Here is a 19340-nt window from a genome sequence, read left to right as displayed (position 1 = left end):
CTAGCATCTGAATCAGACATTTACCCAGAACCTTCTAGAAGAAGTGATCACTGAACCCCAGTGTTCAAATTCAAAAATGCTTCTTCACTGGAGGGAGTTAGAGTAGATTAACCACAAAGCCCCTTCTAGTCCTGAGGCTCTGTGGTTCCCTTTGTTGTTTCCCTTCAGTCCCCAATTAGTTATCAAGCGCCTTCTGTGTGTCAGGCTCAGATCTGAGCTCAGGGGGAACAGCGTGGGCAAAGCAGACCCAGCCCCTGCTCCCATGGAGCACGTGGTCCACCTGGGGAGACAGATTCTCACATGAGCAAGAGCAGGGGATGAGTGCCTTGTGAGGGACTCTGGGCTGGGTTTAGAGTGTGGGTGGCTGTGTGATGAGATGACATGGAGGCTGCAGGGTGGGGACTGTGCCTTCCCAGCATAATGCCCGCTCCCGCCCTGGGACATGTTGGGGAGGTAGTCTGGTCAGGATGCTGTGTTGCGAACAGCTTTAGTAGAGACAGGTGGCTCTGCCTTGAGGCCAGCTGATGCCGTGGCTCAGAGATTATCACCAAGACCCAGATCCTCTTTGTGCTGCCCACCCAGTATGTCTTCCCCTGTCCCCTCCAGCCTCAGTCTCAAGGTCCTGCTGCCTTGGGTGCCCACCTCATGTTCCCAGTCTGGATAAGGAGAGTTCCTCTGTGGCTCCTATACCATTCTGGGATCTGGGGGCGGGGGGTGGGGGCTGGAGGTGACTGTGCAGATTGACTTTAGCTGGCGAAAACACTCCCCTGTTGCCAGGGCAGGGTCCGTCCCACTCAGACTGGGACTGGGAGTGGGTGAGGGGACAGCGTGCCAAGGAAAATCAGAGTATCCTACAGGAAAAAAGGCGGGATGGATGCTGGAAAGTCACCAGGGAGTATCTCTTGATGGCAAGAAGGAAAGGACAGTAGTGCTCATCTGGAAGCGGGGAAGGTACCCAGCGTGGTCAGGGGTGCAAGGGATACGAGACTCCACCGGCCATGTCCTCCACGCACAGACAGGCTAGGGGGACGTGGACCGTGCAGCATGGGTCTCCTGACGTGAGCTTGTTCGGTTCTCACAGTTGCTGGTAAGCAAGGAGAAGTTGAGGAAAGTGTGTTAACTTCCTCATGGTTCCTTAGGGTGCCAAAAACAACCTGGCAGCTGTCCTAGGTCTTCCTGTAGACCAAATCCCGTGTCCTCCATTGCATCACGGCAGCTGTGAAGATGTGTCCCAGCTCTTCTGACTTGCTGTGCAGCATTCTCCCTGACACACTGTTTCCACCACGTTACTTCCCTTCGGTTGAGATGCAGAACTGAGGCCCTGTGAGGTGCTGTGTTGGAGGCAGAGCAAAGGCCAAGGAGCGAGAGCAGCACTCTCTTCCTCCTCTTGCCCGGGCCGCTCCCTGCTCACTGTCAGCTAACCCTGCCGAAAGTTAGAAGGCAGTCAAGGCAGTAGCTGGGACAGGCTTGATAGGCCACTCTGAGGCCAGCCAGCATTTCAGAGCCTAGAAAGGATGATGGCAGCACGGTAGAACGCCTAGCAGAAGGTTTGTCTTTCTGAAAGCCAAGGAGCTTCCTACTGACACGTCCACACCTGCACGCTGCTGCAGGGGCTGTGAAGGAGGGGCGTGCATGGGAGGGGGCCCGGGGAGGTGCGTCCTCAGAGGCTCAGGGGACCATTCTCCCGTCTTCTCTAAGATCGGCGCTTACCACCCCTCCTGCTGCCCTCATGCCTGGTGCAGGGGAAGGAGATAGCCCTCGCCCGGAGGGAGTTCACAGTCCAGGGGAGACTCTTACGCAAATGAGTAGTTATGGTGCTGTATGAGAAGTGCTCTAAAAGAAAGCCAGGTGGAGGCTTCCAGAGGGGTCAGGTAGGCAAGAAGAGAAGGGAAAAGATGGAGGGACGTGAAGGCGGGACCCAGAGGTGGCAGGTGGTGGGCCTTTGGATGTGTTTGGAGAGCCATGGGGAAGTCATTGTAGCTGGGGAAGCATGGAGGCAGAATCAGGACATCTAACACATCTTTTTGGAGTTCTAGAAAAGTTAATATTTGAAAAAATAATGACTGAGGGTTTTCCAGAATTATGGCAAGGTGCTACTTCTCAGATCCAGGAAACCTTGTGAATCACAGCAGGATAATAAAAGAAATGCCCACTTAGACACGTCGTCAGGAAACTGCGGGACGCCGAAGAGAGAGAACATCCTAAACCCATAGGGACCAGACATGTGGGACAAAGGAACAGCAGTCAGACTGGCAGCTCGCTTCTCAACAGTGACGGCAGATGCCAGAGGACAGTGCACGGAAAGGAAGACAATTGGTCACTCCAGGTTCCCATTGCTAGCGAAATCATCTTTCTTCCAAGAATGATGGTGAAATAAAAATACTTTAAGTTTTGAAACAACAAAAAAAACTGTCACCCTCCAGAATTCTGTGTTCAGTGAAGGTATTCTTCAAGAATAAAGGTGAAATAATAACATTTCCAGGGAACAGAAAACTAAGAGAATCTGTGGCCAGCACATCTGCTCCACATGAAACACTGAGGGAGTTCCTGGGGGAGGAACGAAGAGTATCAGAAGTAGGAACTGATGTGGGGGATATTTTAAAAGTAATAAGAACATAAGAAAATTTGAGCAGCTTAATTCGTAAGCCTGTGAGTTTGTTGTTCCCAGCAATTGGAGAATACACATTCTTTTCAATGACGTACAGAATACCTACAAAAAAAGATCACGTGCTAGGCAAAAAAGCTAGCTAGCCTCCACAAATCTCAGAAAATTGGGGTCACATAGAACATATTTTCTGACCACAATTCACTCAAGTTGAAAGTCAGTAACAAAAAGATAACTAGAAAAACTTTATACACTTGATATTTTAAAAACAGAATTCTTGAGTCAAGGAAGAAATTATAATGAAAATCAGAACTATTTAGAACCAAATAATGTAAATATTTTCATATCAGAATTTGTGGGTTAATGGAAGCAATAGTAAGGGGAAATTTGTAGCTTTAAATGTTTACAGAAGTCAAGAAGTCAAGAAGAAAGGCACGAGATTAACGAGGTAATGTTAGAGGTTAGAATAGTATTATACCCAAATAAAGTAGAAGGAATGAAATAATACGGATAAGAACAGGAATTAATGAATTAGAACACAAATAATACCCACAAAGACAGAGTTGGTGAATGAAAAGTAATAAACTAGACAAATCTCTGGCAAGATTAATTTCAGAAAATCAAGAGGAAAGGCACCCACTCTTGGGAGTGACACCAAGGATGTAACTGCAGATGCTGCCGAGGTTCAGTGGGGAGGAAGAGGCTGTTGGTCTACTCTGTGCTTGCAGACCTGGAAACTTAGATCAAACGGGTAAATTCAAAAAGGAAAACTTAGCAAAGCTGACTGAAGAACAAGGGAAGACTTAGAAATAGGGATAGTCCTAGAATCTGAGGGCCGAGTCGATTACTAAAGAATTCTAAAGAAACTGAGTCACTTACTTAGAAAACCCCCGCCCCCACACGCACCCAGAATTTACTGGCAAGTGTTTTCACCTTTCAAGAAACAGTTCTACTTTTATACAAACTCCTTTAGAGGATAGGAAAGTAGGGAGTATTCTTCCTCATTTTATGAGGGTCGTATAACCTTAACACCAGGACCAGACAGCGATGCACAGTGTGAGAACAGACACATCAGGCCAGTCCCATTTAGGAATATAGACGCAAAAATCCTAAGCAAAGAAACAATTGCAAAACCAAAATGAGAAAAATATGAAAATGATACAGTACACCCTGAAACACTTTGTTCGCAAGGACCAAGTCATTTTGTATTAATGGACCACATTAACAGACCCAAAGAGAAAAATCATGTGATCCTCTTAAGAGAGGCAGAAACAGGTTGATAAAATTCATCAGCTGCTCTCTGTAAAAGTCTTAGCAGACTTGGAATAATGGGAACTTCCATAACTTGATGAAGGACTTCTAAAAGGAAAAAAAGCCTGTTATGGTAAATGGTACCATTTAGTGGTAAAATGTTGAAAGCTGATCCTGTAGGAGCAAGACTCTGCACTCCTGCTTTGTGCCGGGACCAGTGTCCCAGCCAGCACACTGAGACAGGAAGACGGAGGAACAAGCATAAGGACTAGCAAGAACGAAGCTGTCATCATTTGCAAGTGATGTGATCATGTACATAGAATATCCAAAAATTTCCACAGATCACTTGATTAGAATTGAGTTATTGTAATTATTATAAGAGTAATTAGGATGAATTTCAATTATTAGAATTAAGAGTTTAGCAAGATTACTGGATACAAAAGTAAGTATACAAAGTTAAACTTTTTTGCATAACAATAAATAGAAAATGAGTTTTAAAAAAACAGATGAGTTCCTAAATACATTTTACAGAAGTTGTATAAATCCCTTATGGAGATAAAGGATAAAGTAAAAAAGATTGCATTTCACTGAAAGATAGTAAAGAAGACTTAGCGATGTCCTGTGATTTTGTTCTGGAAGGCTCGGTCTAATAGTGATGACAGCCTTCCTCAAATTGATCTGAGATTCAGTGCAATTTTGATGAAAATTTCACCAAGGTTTTAATTTTAATTTTTTTTTTTACTTAACAAAGTGATTGTAAAATGAATATGGAAGAGCAAAGGGCCAGGAATAGCCAAGATAGTCCTGAAGAACAAGACCAAGGTTGAGATTTGCTGTGCCAGATATCAAGATTTATCATCATAATATCTGTGAGGATTGTCAAGAAAGTGCAGGTATGGAAACCGATAAAGTGGGTCAGTGGAACAGAACGGAGAGCCCAGTGAGGAGTCCATGCAGACTTGACTTCCGATGGAGGAGGCACTGTGCGACTTCAGGGGGGAGAGAGTGCTGGGGTGACTCATCAGTCATACAGGAAACCGTGCGGTCGAACCCTTATTTTATACCATATAACAAAAATCCATTACTAAGGGGTCCAATATGGAGATGTGAAAGGCACACTCTAAATCCTTCAGACCTTACCACAGAAGAATAGCTTTGAGGGCCCAGTGTAGGGAAGCATTTCGTAAATGTCACAAAAAGCACAAATTACAAAGGAAAATACCCATGGGTTCTACTCCATTAAAGTTAAGAATTTTGCTGTTATCAAAGAGAATGAAAAGAAAGGCCACAAATTGGGAGAAGATATTTGTAACATAAGTAAAAGAATCAGTATTCACAAGATGGAAAGAACTCTCTCAAAAGAATAAAAAAAAGATAACTGCACAGGAAGGTAGAGGAAAGACTGGAGCAGGTACTTTACAGGAGAGGATTCAAGGGGCCCTGGACACAGATGAAAAGATGCACAGCTTCCTTAAGGACCAAGGAGACACAGTCAAAACACGGGCAAGTAATATTTCACACCACCAGATTGGCACACGTGAGAAAGTGAGATGGCATGTGAGGTTATGAGGCTCCTCCCGGAGCCTGGGACCTGTGTCCATGGCCAGTGGGAGTGGAAGTTGGCACGACCACATGGAGACGTCCCTGGTACCATGCAGTGAAGGGGCAGGAGCTCTGACCTGCAGTTCTCATGTGTACGCATGCGCCCGGGGTGTGAGCAAGAGCAAGCAGCAAAGCGACGCGAAACCAAACCAGTGCCTGCAACAGACTCATCGGTTGTGACCCCACCGTGGAGTGGGACGTGACACAGCAGTGAGGAGAAACACCTTTCAGCCACACCTCGACACGGGTGAATCTTCCAAATAAGCTGATAAAGCCAGTCACAGAAGAAGACATACGGTGTGTTTCCGTTTATATAAAGTTCAGACGCTTGGCACAGCTAACCACGGTATTGTTTAAAGGTAACTCTACGTGAAAAACTGAGAAAGAAAATCAAGAGAAGGGCTAACACACTTCATGAAGTTTGGGCTGGGGCTGCCATTGGAGGAGGCACTTTCTGGTTCCTGAAAGGCAGCAAGTGGCTTTCAAACACTGGTTGTGATGTTCTCCCAGAAGAAAGGAGGCACATGAGCCTTTTGTGTGTCTGCACACACACAAATACATGTGTGTCTACATGCAACTGAAGCAGAAGAATCTCCCAGCAGGATTGACACTTTACGTCAGATTTGCTCAGGTGTTCTCTGTTCTATCCTCAAAACAAAAAAGCCAGTTGTGACCTACTAAATTGACCTGTCAGTCACAGTTTGAAAACGTTATTGCTTAAGTGGGTGGTCAGTACATAGACGTTTGTTTTATTTTTCCTCTTTATTCTGTGCTCATCTCTTTTATTCACCCTTCTGTCAAAAGCAGAAACCATTCAAAGCTGGTGGGGAGAGGAGGCCGCCTGGGCCTGAGGCTTGAGCAGCGAATGCCAGGGACAGCTCTTGTCTGAGGAGGAAGCCTGTGGACCCTGTGGGAGGCAGGCTTGAATTGAGCTCAAGGATCCTTTTGCAAGACCATGTGTGGTGGGGAGATTGGAAGGCTTCTCAGCTGTTTCCTCTCTGCTCCCTTTCTTGGGGCTGTCCAGCTAGTCCTGGCCCAGCACACCCCGCAGCGTGGAAGCCCCCAACAGCTGTCGGCCCTGGGCTTCAGCTCTCTTTACCGTTGCTGCTGTGGGACAGCACCCTTTGGGTGGCTGCCTCACCAGACACAGGGCCCAGACCCCAGTGTGGCTTGCATGGCCCACTGTCTTTTCCCTTCTCATGCCTGATGCCCAGAACTTTCTGAGGGCATCTCTGAGCTCTACCCCACCTTCCTACAGGTGCCAAGCCAGCTGCCTCTGTCGACCCGTGGGGAGTGCCCACTGGGACCAGCACACACTCCATCGCCAAGAGCTCAGACCCCTGGGCAGCCCCGCAGCAGCCTGCCTCCAGTGCTGGGAAAACAGCCGACGCCTGGGCTGCAGCCTCCACTGCCAAGCCTGTGTCCACCTCTGGTGAGACCTCACCCTACCCAGCGGCCGAGAGCCCCTTTGGGCCCCAGCGCTTTCCCCTCTCGAGGCTCCTTGGCATGGGACCTGCACTTGCTGCCCTCCTCCCTGATCCCTGGATGCCACATGCCCAGTGTAGGGGGTGAGGTATCAGGCTCTCTGGGCACCCGCACCTCCCTCCAGAGGGGGCCCTGGGCAGGCTGCCTGCCAGGCACTCCTTCCAGTAGCTTCCTACTGGCCCTGTCAAGCTTCTAGACCCAGCTCAGATGTGTCACCATTAGCCCCCTGTTCAGTTTGGGGTGGGGGTGATGGGAGCGGTGGCAGATGAACACCCCACACTGTGCACAGGGAGGCCAGAGACCCTGGCCCGGCCCCTCCCCCGCTCCCTCCCAGCTCCCCTCTGGCTCTCCACCCTCTCCCCTGAGGCGGGGAGCTGCCCTGCCCGCTGCCCTGCCCGCTGCCGCTGTAGACTGGCAAGCAGAAGCAGAGAGCGCAGAGAAGCCAATCGTGGTGCGCCCACGGTCACTGGCCTCTCATGTCGCCTAGGGGCCTTTGATCTCTTCAGTAATTTGAATGGTACAATTAAAGATGACTTTTCTGAATTCGACAACCTCCGAACTTCAAAAAAAACAGGTATGTAAAGGTGGTAATGCTTTCCACAATGTCCTGTGCATTTGACAACCCAGTTGTTGTGGAAATAATCATCAGCTCCCCAAACCTGTCAACTTCATGCATTTTCTTTGTGTTTTGATCTTGGGAGCCAAAAGAGTCTAGTTGCAAGAATTCACACATCAGCAGAGAAAAGTCATGTGATTGAGTTTTTCTTTCACTCTCTCCTCGTGCTGGGCCCCGGGTTTCCTGGCTGGGTCACTCTGTGTCTCAGCATTGCTCCCCTAGGGCCCCCGTCTCCCTGCAGAAGCCCACTGCCCTGGCCTGCCCAGCACGGCCGCCACCCCCAGGTCGGAGCCATCATTTCTCTTCACCTTCCTCCTCCCAACTTCCCACTGCCCAAAGGTGCCACCATTTCCAGACAACCCCGGCTCTGGGCGTGGACCCCGCATCCCTGCCCACCCGATCACCCCTGGCTGCCACTCATGCCCAGCCCGTCCAGGAGACCCACCATCAAGTCTCCAGGCCCAGCTCCTCCCCTGGGCGCCCCGGTTTGGGAGGGGCTCAGGGTAGAGCGCAGAGGGCGGAGGCCTGGACGCCTTCTTCACACATCCCTAAGTGGGGCTGGGGACAGAGCTGGGCAGCCTGTGTCCCATCTCAGGGCCACCCCTCCTAGCCACATAGAGCAACTTCTCTCCTTTCTCTTCCTCTCTCTGCTTCTCCCTGTGCCCCCCACGCCCCACCCCCTACTGCCTCTCTCCCACTTCCTCCCCTCTCCCCCTGGCTGCAGCCACAGGCCTGGCTGTTCCTGGTCTAAGGTATGAGCAGGCTGGCACTACTGACCAGCTCCTCCGCCCCTTCTCAGCTCAGGGGACCAGAGGCAACTTAGAACGTGCTGCTTCTTGTATTAATAAAGCAACAAGATTCCGTGTGTCTTCTCCGCAGGCCAAAGCACAGCCTAGCTGTCCTTGCTGCCCTCCGTCCTCAGTGAGAAGGCACGTGGCGTCGCCGCGTGAACATTCTTCCGTGGACGTGGGAAACCTTTGCCCCAGTTCTAGAAGTATTCCATGGTAGAAAATGTGGAAAAGTCTATGGGAGAAAATGAAAATCATCATTAATCCTTCCACCTGCCCTCAGCACTGTGTTTCCTTCCAGTGTTTTCTCTGAGCTCTTCCACATGGTCTTTGTTCCACCAACACTCAGATAGAGTTGAATGCTGCCCCCCTACTTGTATGGAGTAACAGGATGAAAATATTTTCTCATGTTGTTAAAAACTCTTTAGAAAATATTTCATAGCTATGTAGTATCTCTTTGTATGGCTCAGTTATAATTTAATCATTAATTTTGGGGAGGGCATTTTAGGTTGAATTTAAGTTTTGCTAAAGTAAATAATGCTGTGGTGAACATCTTTGTGCTTAAATCCCTGTTCACATTTTGCATTATTTCCCGAGACTGGATTCCTAGAAATGGGATTACTGAGTGGAAAGTATGACCATTTTTAAGAACCTCTATACGCATTGCCCCGTTGCATCTTGGCAAAGCAACCACATTGCCACTGGCCTGGCCTGTCTCACACACCCTCTATTGGCTGAATTTTAAAAAATAATTGGCTTTCTTTTTAACTATCAAGAAATTCATGTTCATTGTGGAAAATTTAGAAAATGAAAACATAAAAACCGTGAATTACCTGTGCCCAGCCACACACCCAGAATAACATCAGAACGACCTCCTAAGGTGTTTGCAGGGCTGTGCTGTCAACTGTCCTGCCCCTGCTTTCTCACTTGATGTTTGGTGCAGGTCTTGCTCCTTGTCAGTGAGTCCTCTCTTGTCCCTGCGCTCTGGGGTTTGGTTATGTGTTTAGTGGATAATGGGACCTGCCCTGTGACTGTGTGTCTTTAGTTTGGGGCTGTTGGAAATGACACTGCAATGAACATCCCCATCCTCTGCACAGCTCTCGTGTCCCCCAGGGACTCGCATGTCTGGGGAATGGCTGTGTTCTGCTCTGGACGCGCCTGGGGTTGGCAGGCTTGGGTGCACCAGTCTCGGGGCCCTGCCCTCCAGGCTCACCATGCCCATGTGTGTCTTTGTCTTGTAGCCGAGGCGGTGGCCTCTCCGCCATCCCAAAACAATGGAACTGCAAGCCCTGACCCCTTTGAGTCTCAGCCCCTGACCGTCGCCTCGAGCAAGCCCAGCAGCACCCGGAAAACACCCGAGTCCTTCCTGGGCCCCAACGCAGCCCTGGTGAACCTGGACTCACTGGTGACCAGGCCAGCCGTGCCAGCCCAGTCCCTCAACCCTTTCCTGGCACCAGGTATGCTCGCTTCCTGGGGCTTCCTCTAGCTGTCCACTCTTCCTGAGAATGGGTTTGGGGCAGGCCTCAGGCCCCAACCTCTCCTCTACCTCGAGGGGGTTCCTCCCGCTGTGTCCCACGTGAGGGCATGTCCCATGTGCGGGCACCACACTGAGTGGTGCGCCACGCCTCGGGCTGGGAAGTAGGGGAGCCAGCAGGGAGCTCCTGCACCAGCTCTTCTGCCTCTCTAGGGCCTTGTGGGCTGGGGCCTGAAAGCTGCTGTTCAGTTAAGGGGGGCTGGAAAACAGCCCCTCTCCTCAGCTGAGCCCACTGAGCAGAAGCTGCTCCTGACTTGGTGCCCCCAACCAGGGAGACCCTCGAGCAAGCACCAGTTCTGGGTCAGCTGGAAGAGGGCGGAGCTGGGGGTGAGGGAGAGCCAGGGTTGGCCCCCCAACATCCCCCCTTTTGGGTGGAGTGTAATGGGGCCCTTTGGCGGGGCCATCCTCCAGGGACCCAAGGATCCTCACTTGACCCCTGATGGCTGGATTCTGCCTTGTCCGGGGCCAGGAACTCCACCCTCCCACCCCCTAAATCCATCTTCCTGCTGGCAGGCTCTGTCTAAAGATCTGCTCTCCACCCTGTGGGGCTCCATGTGGGCTGCAGGACAAGCTTCCAGCCCTTGCTTTAGTGTCCAGGGCCCTCGTGGCCCGGCCCCACCCCTCCTTCTCTCCCTGTGTGCTCAGACCCTCCTAACGTTCCTCACGCACATGCCTTCTGTTCCCTCTGCCGGGAGTGTCTCCTGCCTCTTTTCCAGCGGGAAATCAGATCCGTCCTTAAGCACTCAGCCCAGACAGATGCCTTCCTCTTGGAAGCCTTCTTCCTTCCCCAGATTCCCCAGCACGGCCTTGGGCTCCCCAAGGACAGGAATGTGTCACATACAAGGTGTTCAGCCTTAGACCTGCTCCACGACAAGGAGATCTGAAGATCTGGGCCACTGCCCTTGATAGAACCCTACAGAGGAGGACCCAAGGACTGAAGTTGGGGACTGTAGAGCAGAAGTGGGGTGTGTGGAGTGCCTGGCTTCCACTCAACCCTGCCATCCTGAGGTGGCTAAGGCTGTGGTTGCCCTCAGGGGAGGGTGGCTTTATGGCTCCTCACTCCCTGGGTGGAACTGGATTAGAACCCAGGTTCCTAAGCCAGCCTGGAGCCCCATCCCTGCCCCTGGAGGGTGCCTGCCTCTGCCCAGAGAGCCTTCAGGGGCCCTGCAGAGCTCCACCAGCAGGCTGTGTCCATCGGCAGCCTCCTCCAGGGTCTCAGGGGTGCTCTGTTAGGGCCTTGGGGCAACTGTGCTGTCTGCAAACAGTTCGTGGTCCCTGGGGGCTGCAGCCAAGGTGGAGGAGGTTTGGGCAGCCCCGCTGGACCTCCAGGGCCATTCTCCAGGCCACCCAGGTCACTCTGGGCTGTCATTTGTCATGTGTGGGGTCCTGGCTCAGACCCTTCCTAGTTGGGGGGCCTCAAGCAAGTCACTGTCCTGCTCTGGAGGCTCACTTTGCTTGTCTCTAACCAGGGGTGATCTGCAGAGCCCACTTCCTAGGGTTACGGGGAGGGGCTGATGCAAGAATGTCAGTGTGCCCTCAGTGGGGCCTGCTCCCCGCAGTGTGGCGCCGAGTCTCCTGCTGGACAGCCTTTGTGAGCAGGGGCTGGGCTGCGTTGGAAACTCACTGCTTGCAGCTCCTGTGTTTTTTGGCAGAGAATCAATAGATGTTTTTGCTAAAAGGGGGAAAAAGCTTTCTGATCAGTTCTGGAAACACTGGGTAAGACAGAGCTGCATATGCTTCATGACTACAGAACTTCTCAGAGCCTTTATTATGCCAGGGTCCCAGGGTGCAGCACGGAGACTGCCACTCTCAAGCCACACACTGTAGTTCCCACCATCCCCTTTGCTCTCCTCTCTCCCAGGCACCTTGGTCACAGAGCTTGACAAACAGAATAAGGGAGCAATGCCAGCTGTTTGTGGCTAAAGGAATCCTGGGGTCCAGCCTTGAGAAGCAGCTGAAACCCCACAAGCCTGGCATGTTCCCAGCACTGCCTCGTTCAGGCTTTGTGACCCTGGATGAGTCTCCTGGCTTCTCACAGCCTCAGGCTCCTCATCCAGACACTGGAGATGTGTTCAGCTCGCACATGGGCCTGCTGTGGGCGCTGCAGCAGAGCAGGAGTCAGGATGCGCCCAGTCCCTGCAGGGTGGGCTCCCTGAGAGCCTGTGCTCCCAGTGGCTGTGTGCTTCCAGCCCTTGCACTTGGGCATGGATGCTGTTCTGACTCGAGCCACTGCCCCTCCTGCTCTCTCCGCAGGTGCGGCTGCAGCTTCGGCCCCTGTCAACCCCTTCCAGGTGAACCAGCCCCAGCCACCAACGCTGAACCAGCTGCGGGGGAGCCCAGTCCTGGGGTCCAGCACGTCCTTCGGGCCTGGCCCAGGTGTGGAGCCCATGGCTATGGCCTCTGTGACCTCCACGGCCTCACACCCAGCTCTGGGAGCCAGCAGCTCCTCCCTGACGCCACTGGGCCCCACCACAATGAACATGGTGGGCAGTGTGGGCATCCCCCCGTCGGCAGCTCAGGCCAGTGGCACAACCAACCCTTTCCTTCTCTAGTGCCCGGGCCTGGGACCTGCCGCAGAGCGAGTGCCCAGAACATCTCTGCCCGAGGGTGCTGAGCAGGGACTGTCCTTTGTGGAATGGTATCTCAGAGTTGGGGCGGCTATGAGGGATCTCCAGTTCTGGCCCCCTGATAAGGGGTTGTCTTTACAGCCCCGACCCTCGGACTCAGTGGCGGCAGGTTTGCTGAGACATCGGACACAGCACGCAGGTCTCCAAGCCTTCCGAGGCGGCCTGCTCACCTGTCCCCCGTCTGCAGCCTGCAGCATACGGGAGGGTCCCTGCCCCAGCCCGGCCACCCTCACTGCTGCCTCCCATGTACGGGGTCCGGGGTCCTGGCTCCTGTGCAGATCAGCTGGCGCTCTGGGGCCCTGGACGAGGAGGCGGGAGTCCTCAGTGTTGCCCTTGCCCCCAGCCTCAGCCTGAGGGTCTCTGAGCCACTGCCTCCACCCAGGACTTGGGATGGCCACCTTGTCTTTGCCCCCCAGCCCTAGCAACACCCCAGGCAGTCCCAGGTGTGGACAGAATGAAGTGCCGGCTCCGTTAGACACTGACCTTTTGGGGAAGTGGTTGTGTATATTTTACTTTTCTTTGACTCGTGTGTGAGTTCAAAGTAAACACTCAGCTGTGGAGCGACTCGAACTAAGTCCACTAGAGCAAGCTTTAAACTCACCCGAGCGTAACCCTGCCACGCGGCTCTATGCTGGCATCCGTTTGCACAGTTTCATATTTGAGTTTGCAGAATTATCTAATAGTCTTTTTTTGGCTAATATTTTTATAAGGTGGTTCTTATTTAACTGTCTAGTTTTGATAGAATTTACCAGGTCTGGCTGAATTAAGATATGGGCACATGTCATGTTAGTGGTTTAAATCCTCTTATTTATGGTTTTAACTCTGTAAGAAAATTTAAATAGGAAGAGACAAAAAAATGCCTTATGGAAAAACTAAAGCAAATTCTTTATAGGGAAAAATATGGGAATTTGATTACACATAAAAGATGATGTTTATTTAGAAAGAAGACAACAACAGCAACAAAAAATCCTAGCCTCCAGTTGCCTTTTCCTTTCTTTAACTCCCCCTCTTGGTAAATTACCAAACGGATTGACTTTCAGCCTTTTGGGCTAGATCCTAAGAGAGAGGCTCTTCTTACCGAGATACCAACATCAAGAAAGTTAAAGAAAACAATGTAACGTATGAATGTGACTCACCAGTTTGTATCAGTGAGTTCCTTTTTGTAACTGAAGGCGTGCACGGATTGATGAGGACTTCGTTCACAAGGAAAGCTGAGTGGAAGAGACGCCTTGAACCTGTGTCTCTCTGATCTCCTGTCTCACTCCACGCTCAGGGTACAGATGGGGACGGTGAGGAGACAGCAGTTGTCTGGGGGGCAGCGGCACTTCTGGGCCCTTGGCTTCCTGGGGGATGGCCCCGGGGCTGGGACGAGGTGAGGGACCAGGGCTGGCCCTGATCCACCCACCTGCTACTCCAGTCACACGTTGTAGACTTAAAAATAATCATCTCTTATTTTGGAGAGGAAGAAAAAAAATCATTCTCACACAATGACTTAACAAATATGCACTAATATTACCACCCTCTCCCCACCCGACCCACCACTGTCCAGCAAGTGTTAGGTCACAAATCAGAGACGGAAACAACTTGCTTCTCCCCAGGGAACGTACCTCCCCCGAGTCCTGTGTCCGGCCCGCTCGCCTGGCAGGCGTTCCAGTCTCACTTTCCACCGTGGACTTCTAAATTCAACTCCAAGGGCAGCTGACCACCTGGTGGTCCCTCCGAGGGGGACGGGGCCCCTTCACCCCTCTCTCTGGTTCCAGAGAAGATGGACCCTCAGCCCTGGGTGCGGGAGAGGTGTAAAACGCCAGGAGGCGCAGGCTGATCACAGCTGCCCGCTCAGGCCCTCTCCTGCTGCCTTTGGGAAAGAGCTCACCCGTGCTGCCCCGGAGGCTGCCAGTGGCTCCAGGAGCCACCTGCCCAGAGCTCCTGCCCAGCCGTGCCTCTGCCAGAGCCGGAGATGTGGGGCTGGACCGTGCGCTCTGAAGTCATTCACGGCCTGGCCTCTTCCGGCCTGGGGGAGGGTGGAGCAGGGTGGGACTCGGGGCAGGATGCTGCCCCAGGGAGGTGCTTTCACTCAGATGGTGCACCCCGACCACCTCACAGTCAGCAGACCACTCGTCTCCGTGGGGCAGTGATTCTTTTGTAACAGTCAGGCTCCTCCTGATGTGACTCTGAGGCCCCAACATTACAGCCACTGAGCCACCAAGGCCCAAGAAGACTCCTACCCCACCTACTGGCACAGGCCCCTCCCCAGGCGCCTTGACCCTGTTGCCCGCTGCACTGATCGTGAAGCCACCGGCCGCTGCCATGCATGTTGTACACATGCCATCGAGCTCCCTCCTCAAGGGCACCGTGGTAGCGGGGGTCACCCAGCTGTTTTCTCAGTCCCAGGGGCCGGTGGCTGGTTTTGAACTTGTGTTGACTATTGATACTTATTTACTGTATAAATATAATTTATCATTTGTATCATGATGCGGTGTCTGGCTGCGTCTTTCCCTCTCTCCGTCTTTATCAATCCCACACACAGGAGAGGGGTGGGCAGGCGGGGGAGCCGGTTCTCTGGAACCCAGCTTGGCCTGCAGTTAACAAGGCCACTGCCCGGTCCTGGTGCCCACAGGGGCCTCTGAGCATCAGGGAAGGAAAGAGGCTAGAAGGCAGCCCTCAGGACCCTAACAAGTGGTCTGCAAGGGCAAGGTGGTGCAAGTGCTGGTCATAGTCCTTTACCCTGTGCCATGGCCTTGTCGTTGGGTGCATTTCACCACCCATGGACTTTGGGCTGAGCCACAAGGTTTGCTTAGAATGAGGTGTAAGTGACAGCCTGCCAGTTCCAAGGCCACGTTTCCAGAGCCCACGGGCTTGGCTTCCTCTTCCGCGGCCATGCCGCCAGAAGAGCTCCCGCTTGAGCAGCTGCCTGGCTCACCTGCATGTTCGTGAGAGAGTGACCGTGGGAGCCACTGGTTCTTGGGTGGCTTGTGCAGCTTCACTGTGGCAATAGCTGACTGGGGCAGAGGACCTGTCCCCTTTGGAACCTGTGATCAGGGGAGGCACAACAGCTGAAGGACAGAAATTTCTTGCCAGGCAAAGATGGAAGAGGTGCTCTGATCGTAGGAGTGTGTACAGCAAAGGCAAGGCCGGGCGGAGGGAGACGCAGATGGAAAGGTGGTGAGGGAGGCCGGGGCCGGCGCGCAGGCCTCTGCTCTGGGGCTGCCCTGCACACCCACGTCTGTGCTCGACATTTGGCCTGGTGCCCGCTCGGGGAGCAGGACTCAGCGGGGGACCTGGGGGGGTTCGCCAGAGGCTGGGTCAGCCAGGGGTCCACTTTGAGGACAGGTGAGAGGTGTGTTCGTCCAGGTGCTCTAGCTTACACTGCAGTAACAAAGCACATCTCAGTGGCTTCACAAGTCAAGTGTATTTCTCACAAAGTCCAGCGTCTGGTTGGGCAGCTCGCCAGTGATTGGGGACCCCAGCTGATTTCATCTTGTGACACTGCCACCTTCGAAACACAGCCCTGAAGGTTGCCATGGAAGGGAACGAGTGAGCAGAGGGAAAAGTGCTAGAGATTTCCTAGGGGCCAGGCGTGGGAGTGTGTGGCCTCCACCCTTGTCCCAGTGCCAGAACTGGCCCCACGGCTCCCTCTAGGTGCAGGGGGGTAAGGAAGTGCTGGCTGCCTCTGTGCCCAGGGGGATGGGAAATGGGTTTGTCACAGCTGGCCCTCTGGTCAGCAAACACGTATACACGAAACCACATCCCCTCCCCCAGAGGAGGCTTCCTTGCAGCCTGTCCAGTCCCCTATAGAATCATGAGAGAAAAGAAATGGTGGTGGTTTTAGGCTACAGAGTTTTGGGGTGGTTTGCTACACAGCAATAGAGAACTGGAAGCCCACACATAAAATTCTTCCCTACACATGAGCCTGCTTTATGTCCTTGCTGCCTTATCCCCAGCCTTCTTTCAACCTGATGGGAACTACTGTGAGGCGTTTGGGATTATGGTGGGAAGGCCACCTTCTTAATCAGACATTTACCAAAAGGCTGAGTTACTCGTCCAGATGAGATGAGAAGTCCCACCAGGCCTTCATTGCTCAAAGCATTCCTCAATCTTCTCTCTTCCCATTTGAGGTCTAGAAACAGTTTCCTTTTCCAACCTTTTGATGCCCAAAATTTTTGGATTCTATTTATTTCCTGTCATTTCTGCTTGCAAACTGGCCAGTTCTTTCCCGAGCTCATCTCTTTACCGTGATGACTTTCCACATGGAGCCAACAGTAGCCACCGCACAAGGCACACCTGCCATCCCCCTCTCCTGGAGCTGTCAGCTTAGCGGGCACGTGGCCTCCTCCCGGCTTAGCACAGGGTCTCACCCAGAGTTCTGTCCTGCTGTCCAGCCTTTTCTCTCTGTTATTCCTGCCCGCCAACCCGCTGCTAAGCCAATGCCACATGCGTTCCTATTGGTTTGGTTTTGGTCATACCAGATACCCACTCCTGATAATCAGAATAGAATGGGCTCTGCAGGAACAAACGAGCCACAAACTCTCTGGCTGAACCCAGTAAAGGATCCTCACTCACAAAATGCCCATTGGGGATATTCCTGGCAGCTTGGTGATCCAGGCCCCAGGATGTGCCATTGTGGAGAAGGAAGAATGAGAAGGATGGCTCATGGGAGGTTTTAAACTGGTCAGACCTCTAAGTGGCAAACATCCTTTTGACCCACATTTCCTCAGCCAGAGCTCACACGGGGACCCACCCGGATACAGGGGCCTGGGAAATGCAGTCTTCCTAAGCGCAGAGAAAAAGGAAATGGGCCGGTGAGCACACAGCTTTGCCACAGCGGAGAGCGGAGAACGGAGCGAACAGCAAGTGAGGGGGAGCTTGGGGGCCGCATGCCTTGACTGTGGCTCCTGTACATGGTCACAGATCTCCACCCCGCTCCCCAGTTCCCAGATGCAGCAAGCGCATGCCCTCAGCCTCCAAAGCCTGGCTATGTCGTCCTGCTGGGACTGGGAAGAGGACGAGGGAGCTTCCCAGACAATGGGATCTTCCTGTACCTTGACGGGGACGAGGGTGCATTTGTCAAAACTCGGGACGTGGTACACTTAATATTATGCATTTCATTCTATGTATATCTTCCCTCAAAAGAAAAAACACACCTAAAAACAAATACTGAGCTCCAGTTACTGGCAAGCATGCTGAAATAGGCAGGAGGCGGACTGGTCTTTTTTTTTTTTTTTTGAGGAAGATTAGCCCTGAGCTAACATCTGCTGCCAATCCACCTCTTTTTGCTGAGGAAGACTGGCCCTGAGCTCACATCCGTGCCCATCTTCCTCTACTTTATACGTGGGACGCCTACCACAGCATGGCTTGCCAAGCGGTGCCATGTCTGCACCGGGGATCCGAACTGAGGAACCTTGGGCCACCGAAGCAGAACGTGTGCACTTACCCGCTGCACCACCGGGCTGGCCCTCTGCATCTTAAAATGCACTAAAACAGGATGGATTAATGGAGAGATGAGGAGTTGAGATGTGGAAACACAGTACAAGAAAGTGGTAATCGCAGCATCTAGGGGGTTTGTATATGAGTGTTTACTGAAGTTATTTCAACTTTTCTATTTAAACATTTTAATAATAAAATGTTGAAAAAATTAAAAATTAGAAAATTAAATGTAATGAGAAGAGGGTGAGTCACTATGTCAAACGTGCTGACAGGCGGTACCTGTGACCTGAGACTTGCACATGGACTTGACAGGACGGTGTTTCTGGGCGGTGACAGGGAGAAGGCTGACAGGCACAAGTGGAGCTGAGGGACAGGACGCAGCCCCTCAAGGCGCCGCGACAGGACAGGCGGAGACGTGGCGCAGCACGCGGAGGGTCCAGGGGCTTCCTGTGGGTGGCGGTTCCGTAAAGGAGGAGCACACGTGCAGAGGCCAGCGCAGCGCGGGAGGGGAGGAGCGGGGGAGCGACTCCTGCGAAGCCAGAGGGCCTGGATCTCGTGCACTGTGGTCCTCAGGCAGGACCAGTGGGACGGGGGCGCCCACAGCAAACGTGGGCTGGTGCCAGAGGTGGCGGTGGGAACACGAGGGAGCTCTGTTTCCATTTCCTCGCGAGCACTCGGCCGAGGGGAGGGGTAGTGGAGGTTTGAAGAGGACAAACGGTGTGCGTTTTCCTCCGGGAATGCGGGAGAGCTGACTAGGAAGTAAAGGGGACTGCTTGGGAGCGCTGATGGAGGCCTGGCCAGGGCCTAGCGGGCAGCCCTCCTGCTGGCCACGCTCAGACCATGCCGCGGCCTTAATGGATGGCCAGCCTTCACGAGGACTGAGGTTGGCCAGAGGAGGATAAAGGGCCAGAGGCACAGGAGCTGAGGGTGTCTGAAGGGAAAGTGCACGTAAATGGCAGCTGAATTCAAACTCGGGCAGGGAGGAAAGGAAAGGAAGGGGCGACAGTCCGCACAGAGGGGTGTGTCGGTGGCTTGGAGGAACTGGACGGAATGGAGGACGGTGGAAGCGGGGACCACACAGGGAGGGGGCCGTCTGGGAGACGGTGCTTGGATGCACATTCTCCAGGCGATGGTGTCATTGGTAATGAGAAGCAGGCTCTGACCGTGGGAACGGGCAGCTGTTGAGGGGCATAGGGCAGGGGAGAAGGCTGGAGAAGAGGCCAAGTCGTGGGAAGGATCATCCACGTGGACAGTGATGTTGCCAAAATAGCTGGAGGAAAAGACAGGCTGTCAAGCCTTTGGAGCACCAGGGCACAAAGCTGGGGGCAGGGCTGGAGTGCCGCAGGCGGCACACGCTTCGGGTGCCGAGATGACCAAGTGAGACAAGGGCAGAGCAAGGCAGTCCGTG

The 19340-nt window shown here is 52.8% G+C and overlaps 1 protein-coding gene across 23 annotated transcripts in view; it reads left to right on the top strand.

The window, feature by feature from the left end:
- EPN2 (epsin 2) overlaps positions 1 to 14980 on the top strand; it is a 79192-nt gene extending 64212 nt beyond the window's left edge. For 14 of the 23 annotated variants that reach the window (XM_070561163.1, XM_070561175.1, XM_070561156.1 and 11 more), the window contains 4 exons: positions 6717 to 6890; positions 7431 to 7517; positions 9589 to 9804; positions 12135 to 14980. In XM_070561163.1, coding sequence (XP_070417264.1) covers positions 6717 to 6890; positions 7431 to 7517; positions 9589 to 9804; positions 12135 to 12433 — 776 coding nt within the window. In that variant the 3' untranslated portion in view covers positions 12434 to 14980. The remainder of the gene's footprint in view (positions 1 to 6716; positions 6891 to 7430; positions 7518 to 9588; positions 9805 to 12134) is intronic. The other 9 variants (XR_011523218.1, XR_011523214.1, XR_011523213.1 and 6 more) reach the window with 3 other exon arrangements.
- Positions 14981 to 19340: the final 4360 nt, after the last annotated feature.

Source organism: Equus przewalskii, chromosome 10 (assembly GCF_037783145.1).
Source record: "Equus przewalskii isolate Varuska chromosome 10, EquPr2, whole genome shotgun sequence".
NCBI classification, from domain to species: Eukaryota; Metazoa; Chordata; class Mammalia; order Perissodactyla; family Equidae; genus Equus; species Equus przewalskii.
The sequence above is the reverse complement of the archived record's forward strand: the minus strand, read 5'-3'. Positions and strand labels throughout refer to the sequence as shown.